Below are 10,099 nucleotides of genomic sequence, written 5' to 3' on the forward strand. Positions count from 1 at the left end.
TTATAGTTAGTCAGTTCTATTATAATATTTTTTTATATTTAGTCAGTTTCAGTAGTAATATATTTTTAATTAGTGTATATAAATTAATTTAAAATATTTAATAATGATTTAAATAAATCACAAATATTTGTGAAACATTTTTATTGAAAAGGTATAGCAAGTATTTCTATGCAATTCGTTCCTTGCAAAGGGGGTTAGATTTTCTCCTTCAATATTTTTTCTTCAACTATTCTCTCCATTTTTCTATCTCTTTCTCTCTCTAACATTTTGTCTCCCTTCTTCTATTTATAATCATTGCTTAATTTTCTTTATTTTATTACATGTATTTTAGTTGAAGGAGACGGAATGATGGAAGGAAAAGATCTAATCTACTTGCAAACAATGGTTGTGTTTTCCAAGGACAAGTTCCTGGCAAATCAAAAGCCTTGGAAAATTTATTGGGGGTGTGCTCTCAAATGATTTTGGAAAATTTTGTTCCAAATTTAACCCCTAACAATTTAGTTTTGTTGATCTATTTTTCCAAATCTTTTAACAAATTCCTGAAAAAACTGGTAATTGACATGGTGTTTGAATGATTTACAACATAACAAAAAAAACTTCTTAATTCTAGAATAGAGTAGAAGGGATATAAATGCTAAAACACCGCAATTTAACTGAATTAACCATATTAGTAAGATATTAATAGAAGGAATCAGGAATATTAATTTGCTTAAATGTAAGTTTTGTATTAACACAAGAAATATCACTTAGATGGAATAGTACAAAATACAATATAGTCATAATAGTGGCTGAAAAAGAAGACAAAGTTGTTTCAATTTCCAACCATCACAACAATAATCAAGTTCAAGTATGAACAAAATGTTCATTGGCGAAAACAAATAAAAGGCGTGGGAGAAAGAATGCAACAAAGTAGTACAAAACCAGCAAACCATAAGATAATAGTGTGACACAATACACACATATATTAATTAAGCGCAAACGAACTTCTTTGGAACTCCCTTTCCACAGTAATTAAGTATCAAGCTCAAATTAATTGGAAGATTAAGGTTAATGCCCAAGACATTAGCCTTAAGAGCAGTGCAAAGACAGACAGCAGCTTCAAGATTAGCAAGACCATCAATGAGAGAACAGCATGGTGTCTTTGGTGGCTTACCAAGTTCAACATTAATCAAACCTAATACATCAGCACACACACCAAACTTAATTGTGTCTCTAGGACATGTTGGGTTCTTTGGATGTGAGTGATTGTGGTCTTTTGTGGGTGGTGGTGGACATGGAACATAGTTGGAGGTTACAGCAGTGAAAAAGAGGATGTTGAGGGCAAGAATTATAGCAACCTTGGAAGCCATTTGGAACTTGGAAAATGACTTTTGGTTACTAATACTTTTAATCACTTTGGATTGGTGTGTGAGTGGTGATGTTTGAGAGGAATAAGAGATGGGTTTTATAGGGAACGATTGTGAGTTTCTTTGTTTTTTTTATTTTTAATTTAAGTCAGAAGTGTCCTACTATTTGAAAGAATATCCTACTATATGAGGAATAAAGGTGTATAATGAATAAATGAGAGACACAATTATGTTCCAATTCCAATTTCAACACACTTTATTTATTTAAGATTATTTATTTAAGAGTAATGTTATTCTTACACCTATATTATACACTAATACTTACATCAAATATTGTTCATGTTTATTATATTTATACGGTGAACAATGTTTTTTAAAATAAAATAATATTTTTTATTTTTTATTTTTAGTATTACGGACAACACTCTTCATGTACGGACGTGTATTAATCAACTTCATTACTGCATTAACCAAAATTTTACACTGCATTAACCAAGTTTGATGACTGCTAAAAATTATTTTTAATATCTGGATGTTGCATTAACTAACTTCATTACTGTATCAACCAAGTTTTTACTCTGTATTAACCAAATTTGATGACTACTGTAAAGTACTGTTCATGGGTGTAAGAATAGCATTACTCAAATTTGAGTAATGCAGTATAAAAACTTTGTTAATGCAGTAATGAAGTTGGTAATGCAACATTCAGGTATTAAAAATAATTTTTAGCAGTCACAACTTGGTTAATACAGTGTAAAAACCTGATTAATGCAGTAATGAAGTTGGTTAATGCAACATCCAGGTATTAAAAATAATTTTTAGCAGTCATCAAACTTGGTTAATGCAGTGTAAAAACTTGGTTAATGCAGTAATGAAGTTGGTTAATGTACGTCCGTACATGAACAGTGTCGTCCGTAATTTTAAAAATAAAAAATATTTTTTATAAATATTATTATTTTATTTTTAAAAAAAATTATTCACCGTACAAATACGATGAACAGTGTTTGGTGTAAGTGTTGATGTATAATATAGGTGTAAGAATAGCATTACTCTAATTTAAATAACTTAATTATTTTAAAGGCATATGAGAGGAAGATTATACCCCATACTTTAGAATTGTACCATTAGCTCTATAAAATCTAAAAGAAATTAATTTTTCTCTTTTTAAATATAGAGTTTAGTTTTTTGAATATTTTTAAAAAGTTTTTTGAAAATTTAACCTCGACTTATTGATGAGTAAATCTAAGTTTTAATGGAAGAAAATTCAAATAATTAAGTTTTTCAAAAATTTTAGCAAGAAACTTTGAAGATTTTTGGAACTTTATCTATGCCATATTCATGGAAAAATCTTTGGAAATTTTACTCGTGACTTACTCTTTGATAAATCTATTTTTTCATAAGTAAAATTATACATTCTTAAAAATTTTACCAGCGACTTATTTATGGATAAATATATGTTATTTTAAAGTAAAATTATACAATATAATACATTAAAAAAAGAACTCCTACAAATTCTTACCCGCGGCTTAACCTATGATATGAAAAAACAATAGGAAAATCTTAACTCATTCAAGTTTTTAATTCTTGTTTAGTATCATTATTTAGAATTAAAATTTTATCGTATTATTATTTCTTTCGAAATTCCATTCTTAACATACAAAATGTTTGGTGCTCATATGTGCTTTAGACAACTTTCTCTTTTCAACTAGATTTTGATAAAGAAATTCAAATACATTAAATATTTTGATTTTAAAAATGGATGAGCAGAATTGGTAAGATATTTGTTCTGTTTATTTTTTCAAAAATATTATTTTTATTTTGTATATGAATTGTTAAATATATACTATTTGATTATGAATTTATTTTTAAAATTTTAAATAAACAAGTAAAAATCATTTTAAAAAAGACACATGCAAATGACTTTTCTCAATGGTAAATTGTGTGACCTTTAACAAATTATATTATCAAAGGTTAAACCGTAGGTAAAATGTTTTAGGAATTATTCATTTAATATATTATAGTGTATAATTTTACCCAAAAAAACATATATTTATTTAGTACTAAATAAGTTTCAGTAAAGTTTTGGAAATCTTTTTTATAAGTTATTTGGTAAATAATTTTATCCACGAAAATATAAAATTATTCATAAATAAATTATAGGTAAAGTTCCAAAAAAAGTTACCTCATAAACAATTTTAAAATTTTAGTTATTCGATAAACAATTTTACCCATAAAAACAAATTATTCTCCGTTGTGAGTGTCTCTGCTTTGGTTTCCAAGACTAAGGATAGCGCTTGGCTGCCACCAACGGTGAGTTTGCTGAATGTTATGTGGAAATTGTTGATTCCATCGAAGATTCGGATTTTTTTCTTGGAGGCTATTCACCTCTAGACTTCCTTCCAAAGATTTGTTGTTATTAAGAGGAGTTGACAACATCTCCTCTAATCCGCTTTGCAAATTTTGTGGGAACCACCCGGAGACCTTGTTTCATTTATTTTTTCTTTGTCATGTATCTAAGAAGGTGTGGGGTAGGATTTTCTTGTGGTTGGGGAAGACCTCTCTTTCACAATTGAGGAGTTTATGGATTTTGGATCTTTGCAAGAGAAGGGGAACACTCTTAATGAAAGGTTGAAGATTTGCAACAACATGGAGCTTATGGATTATGCGTAATGCTATTATCATCGAGCATGTCCCTTATAGTTTTGATGTCGTGTATTATAATGTCATGTTCTTTTCTTGGAGTTAGTTAGCTAGTAACAAACCGTTTTCTCTTTCCTCTAGTTTTTATGATTGATACAAGTTACCGTTGGGATGCTTTAAATCCGTGTAATCTTATTGTAAGGGTTGCACCCCTTATGCTATTTCTTATTTGCTTATTAAAAATTTCCTACATATAAACTATGGATAAATTTCTAAATAGAAGAAATTTGAAAAAAGTTGTGTAGGAATAAAAAATTCTATTTAAAAAGGGTAAATTTGACCAAAAAAAATTTATTTGAAAGTAAAGATTCGATTATGGGAATATTGGGTTTAAACTTCACATGTGAGATACTAAATGAGCCCATTATTGGATCTAAATCTATGACGATGTTACAATAATTTTTGTATCAAATTTGGAACTATCTGCACTATAAGTTGTAATTTGGTTTGTTATATCAATTATATCTAGATGGATTCATTTCATACGCATGTATTATTGTAAAATTTTCATAACTTTGCTTAATTGAAAATTGAAACTAAATAAAGCATACCCGTGATTGTCATATTTTATTTTTGTTTATTATTAAAAATGAAATGACAGGACATCAAAATTGTTCTTATTATTCTGTATTTGTGTTTAACAATTCATATTCCATTGTCCACTATCACTATGAAATTAAATCATACATTATCAAAGTTTTCTACTCAGTAATATATATATATATATATATATATATATATATATATATATATATATATATATATATATATATATATATATATATATATATATATATATATATAGGGGACGACTCAGGTGAGAACACTTGGTTATTATGAGAAATGAGAACAATGAATCACGACCATTAAATTTTGATTTGTTGATTTTAATGGACTGGATTGGTTTCTCTTTCTAGAATCCTTAATATTTATTTTAAATCAACATAGAAAGAGAAACCAATCCAGTTCATTAAAATCCACAAAATCAAAATTTAATGGTCGTGATTCATTGTTCTCATTTCTCATAATAACCAAGTGTTCTCACCTGAGTCGTCTCCATATATATATATTGTGAGATTTTGGATCGAACTCTAGTATGGCCGAAGGGTAGCTTCTTGGTTCGACAGGGTTAAGCATGAAGTCGAAGGTTGTTCACATGCTTGTGTCGAAGATGCTAGGGTTGTTAGCATGTTAAATTAGGTTTTAGTGTTTAAACCCTAATTTGTTAAGTTAGCTTGTTTATTAAGTTGACTTGTGTAATGGGCCTTGTGGAAAAAGCCCATTAGTTAGTATGTTAGGTTTTATTATAAATAGCATACTAGTCTCTCATCATTGCTAAGCTGCAAATCCTAATTTAGGGTGAGAGAGGTTATTTGTTATTCTTGTAAACTTGTAATCTTGTTTTAAGAGAAAGTGAAATAATAGCAGTTATAACCAATTCTTGTGTTCTTATTCTCTTCCCTAATTCCCTATTATACTTTGTTATTGGTATCGTTTTTCACAACAAATTGGTGCGGTGAGCGTGGAGAAGATGCCGTCAACAAAGTATGAGATTGAAAAATTCACCGGAGTGAATGATTTCGGTCTGTGGCGCTTGAAGATGAAAGCCCTACTGGTTCAGCAGGGTTGTTTGGAAGCGTTGAAGGGAGAGGCAGCCATGAATGCTGCATTAACGGCAGCGGAGAAGACAACTATGATCGAGAAAGCACACAGCGCAATTTTGTTGAGCCTTGGTGATAAGGTTCTCCGACAGGTATCAAAGGAGACGACGGCATCAGGGTTATGGGTGAAACTTGAAAGTTTGTATATGACCAAATCGCTGGTAAATCGACTCTACCTGAAGCAAGCTTTGTATTCATTCAAGATGATTGAAGACAAAGTATTGGCTGAGCAGTTGGATATGTTCAACAAGCTGATTCTTGATCTTGAAAATATTGATGTGAAGATCGATGATGAAGATCAAGCGCTGTTACTATTGTGTTCTTTGCCTAGATCACATGCTCACTTCAAAGAAACTCTCTTGTATGGAAGGGAGTCCCTGACGTTTGAAGAAGTTCAATCAGCCTTGTACTCTAAGGACTTGAATGAACGAAAGGAGCATAAACCTTCGACTGTTGGCGAAGGTTTGGCCGTTAAAGGAAAACTCTTACGAAAGGATGGTAAGATCGACAAGAAGAAAGGCAAAAGTCAGTCGAAGACTTACAGTGGCGAAGCATCTGGCATTCGATGCTACCATTGTAAGAAGGAGGGTCACACAAGAAAGGTGTGCCCTGAACGCTTGAAATATCATGGAGGTAAGGATAATGGCAACGCTGCCATTGTTCAAGATGATTTCGAATCATCTGATGTTCTTGTGGTTTCAAGCAGTGACTCTAAGAAGGAGTGGATTATGGATTCAGGTTGCACTTGGCACATGACTCCAAACAAAGACTTGTTCGAGGAATTATGTGATCAAGATGGTGGATCAGTATTGCTGGGAAACAACAAGGCTTGCAAGATTGCAGGTGTTGGATCTGTGAGATTCAAGCTCCATGATGAGTCAATAAGGTTGTTGACTGAAGTCAGGTTTGTTCCTGATTTGAAGAGAAATCTGCTTTCTCTTGGTGAATTCGACAAGAAAGGATATGTTTTCCAAGGAGAGAAAAGTATCCTAAGAGTCATGAAGGGTTCGAAGGAAGTCTTGAGAGGCGTGAAGAAAAAAGGCTTGTATACCCTTGAGGCTGAAGTTGTAAGTGGTTCGACAAATGTTGTATCTACGAAACCTTTGTCGAAGACAGAAATCTGGCACATGAGATTGGGCCATGTCAGTGAAAGGGGTCTGGTCGAATTAGGGAAACAAAATCTGCTTGGTGGAGACAAAGTCGAAAAGCTGAAGTTTTGTGAACCCTGTGTACTTGGAAAATCTTGCAGAGTGAAGTTCAACAAAGGCAAACAAAGAACACATGGATCCCTTGATTACATCCATGCTGATCTTTGGGGGCCTGCAAGGTGTGCATCACATTCAGGAGCAAGGTATTTTCTATCCATAGTAGATGATTATTCCAGAAAATTATGGGTATTCATCCAGAAGACTAAGGATGAAACTTTTGAGAACTTCAAAAGTTGGAAGACTCTGGTTGAAAATCAGACTGGCAGAAAGGTCAAGAGGTTGAGAACCGACAATGGCCTTGAATTTTGCAATGAGGCATTCGACAGTTTTTGTGCTTCCTCTGGTATTGCAAGGCATAGAACTACTGCAGGTACTCCACAGCAAAATGGTTTGGCTGAAAGGTTTAATCGAACTATTTTGGAGAGAGTCAGATGCATGTTGACTAGTGCGGGGTTAACAAAGGTGTTCTGGGCTGAGGCTGTTTCGACAGCAACATATCTGATAAACAGATGTCCTTCGACAGCGTTAGATATGAAGACACCTGAAGAAGTTTGGTCGGGACATCCACCAGATCTCGACAAACTGAGAGTATTTGGCTGCGTAGCCTATGCTCACATTAGGCAAGACAAGGTCGAACCTAGAGCTCTGAAATGCATGTTCATGGGATACCCTGAAGGAGTCAAAGCTTATAGGCTATGGTGCCTAGAGCCAGGTCACAGGAGGTGTATCACCAGTCGAGATGTAGTTTTCAATGAAGTTGAAATGGCTTTTAAGAAAACTGATGATGTTGGTCGAAGTACAGAAAAATCTGACGAAGAGCTGGAACAGGTAGAGATTCCTGTTGAGGTGGAGCATGTTGATACTGAATTGCATATCCCAGATGAAGTCGAAGAAGAAGCAGAAGATGCTGAAGTTGAGGAAACTGACGATGACTACCTATTGTCGAGAGATAGGTCGAGAAGAGTCATCAAGCCACCTCAGAGACTTGGATATGCAGATCTTATAGCTTATGCCTTAATCTCTGCAAGTGAGGTTCTAGACGAAGAACCTAGAGACTATAAGGAAGTTATGAGGAGTCGAAATAAGACTGAATGGCTGAAGGCCATGGATGATGAGATGAAATCTCTTCATGATAATCATACTTGGGAACTGATCAAGAAACCTGTTGGGGCAAGGTTAGTCAGCTGTAAATGGATTTTCAAAGTTAAGGAAGGAATTGAAGGAGTGACGTCGAAAAGATATAAGGCAAGGTTAGTCGCAAGGGGTTTCACTCAGAAAGAAGGTGTCGACTTCAATGATGTGTTTTCTCCTGTTGTGAAACATAGGTCCATTCGAATGCTGCTTGCCATGGTGGCACAGTTCGATCTTGAACTGGAACAGATGGATGTGAAAACTGCGTTCTTGTATGGTGATCTAGATGAAACGATCCTGATGAGGCAACCTGAAGGGTATGTCGAAAAGGGGAAGGATGATTATGTGTGTAAGTTAAAGAGATCCTTGTATGGGCTGAAACAATCTCCTCGACAGTGGAATAGGAGATTCGACAAGTTCATGGCACGCATAAGTTTCAATAGAAGTCAGTTCGACCACTGTGTTTACTTCAGATTTCGACCTGGTAATTCATTTGTTATTTTGTTGCTTTATGTGGATGATATTCTCATAGCAAGCAACAGTGTCGAAGATGTGATGAGGGTGAAGGCTGAACTCAATAAGGAGTTCGATATGAAGGATCTGGGAGCTGCTTCCAGGATTCTTGGAATTGACATTCGAAGAGATAGAAAGAAATCGAAGTTATGCCTATCTCAAGAGGCATATCTACGGAAGATTCTTGAAAAGTTTGGTATGTCGAATTCGAAGCCAGTTGTGACTCCAACAAACCCTCAATTCAAGCTGAGTATTGATCAGTGTCCCAGTACTGATGTGGAAAGAGCCTATATGAATAGCATCCCATATGCTAATATAGTTGGTTCTTTGATGTATGCTATGATTTGTACTAGACCCGACATAGCATACGCAGTAAGTCTTGTAAGCAGGTACATGGCGAATCCTGGAAAGGCTCACTGGCAAGCATTGAAGTGGATTTTAAGGTACATAAATGGGTCTCTGAATAGAGTCCTAATTTATGGTGGAGCCTTGGGTGAAGATAGTAAAGCAGTAATCGAAGGATATGTCGACTCTGATTATGCAGGTTGTATGGATTCTAGGAAATCTATTTCTGGATATGTTTTCACTATGTTTGGCACAGCAATTAGTTGGAAAGTAACACTTCAGAAGGTTGTTGCTCTATCAACCACTGAAGCGGAGTACATTGCATTAACTGAAGCTGTGAAAGAAGCATTGTGGCTTGAAGGTTTTGCGAAGGAGCTGAAACTTCAAGGTCGAGGTATCACTGTTAAATGTGATAGTCAAAGTGCAATACACCTGTCGAAGAATTCAGCCTATCATGAGCGAACTAAGCACATTGATGTGAGGCTGCATTTCGTCAGAGGAGTAATCGAGCGTGGAGAAGTCCAAGTGCTGAAGGTTTCGACTGAAGACAATGTTGCTGATATGATCACCAAGACATTGCCGAGTTGCAAGTTTTTCCACTGTATGCAGTTGATAAAGCTGCATGAAGAAAGCTAGTTTGTTCCCTTGATGTTGTAGAGTTAGATCCAAGGTGGAGATTTGTGAGATTTTGGATCGAACTCTAGTATGGCCGAAGGGTAGCTTCTTGGTTCGACAGGGTTAAGCATGAAGTCGAAGGTTGTTCACATGCTTGTGTCGAAGATGCTAGGGTTGTTAGCATGTTAAATTAGGTTTTAGTGTTTAAACCCTAATTTGTTAAGTTAGCTTGTTTATTAAGTTGACTTGTGTAATGGGCCTTGTGGAAAAAGCCCATTAGTTAGTATGTTAGGTTTTATTATAAATAGCATACTAGTCTCTCATCATTGCTAAGCTGCAAATCCTAATTTAGGGTGAGAGAGGTTATTTGTTATTCTTGTAAACTTGTAATCTTGTTTTAAGAGAAAGTGAAATAATAGCAGTTATAACCAATTCTTGTGTTCTTATTCTCTTCCCTAATTCCCTATTATACTTTGTTATTGGTATCGTTTTTCACAACATATATATATATATATATATATATATATATATATATATATATATATATATATATATGGAGCGACTCAGGTGAGAACACTTG

At 34.1% G+C, this 10,099-nt stretch overlaps 1 protein-coding gene across 1 annotated transcript; it reads right to left on the reverse strand.

Moving 5' to 3' along the window:
• Positions 1–698: 698 nt before the first annotated feature.
• On the reverse strand, positions 699–1,426 carry LOC131606142 (14 kDa proline-rich protein DC2.15-like). The gene has a single exon (XM_058878423.1). It carries the CDS (start codon positions 1,347–1,349, stop codon positions 969–971), a length of 381 nt encoding a protein of 126 aa, XP_058734406.1. The 5' UTR covers positions 1,350–1,426; the 3' UTR covers positions 699–968.
• Positions 1,427–10,099: the final 8,673 nt, after the last annotated feature.

This window comes from Vicia villosa, linkage group LG1 (genome assembly GCF_029867415.1).
Source record: "Vicia villosa cultivar HV-30 ecotype Madison, WI linkage group LG1, Vvil1.0, whole genome shotgun sequence".
Lineage (NCBI taxonomy): Eukaryota > Viridiplantae > Streptophyta > Magnoliopsida > Fabales > Fabaceae > Vicia > Vicia villosa.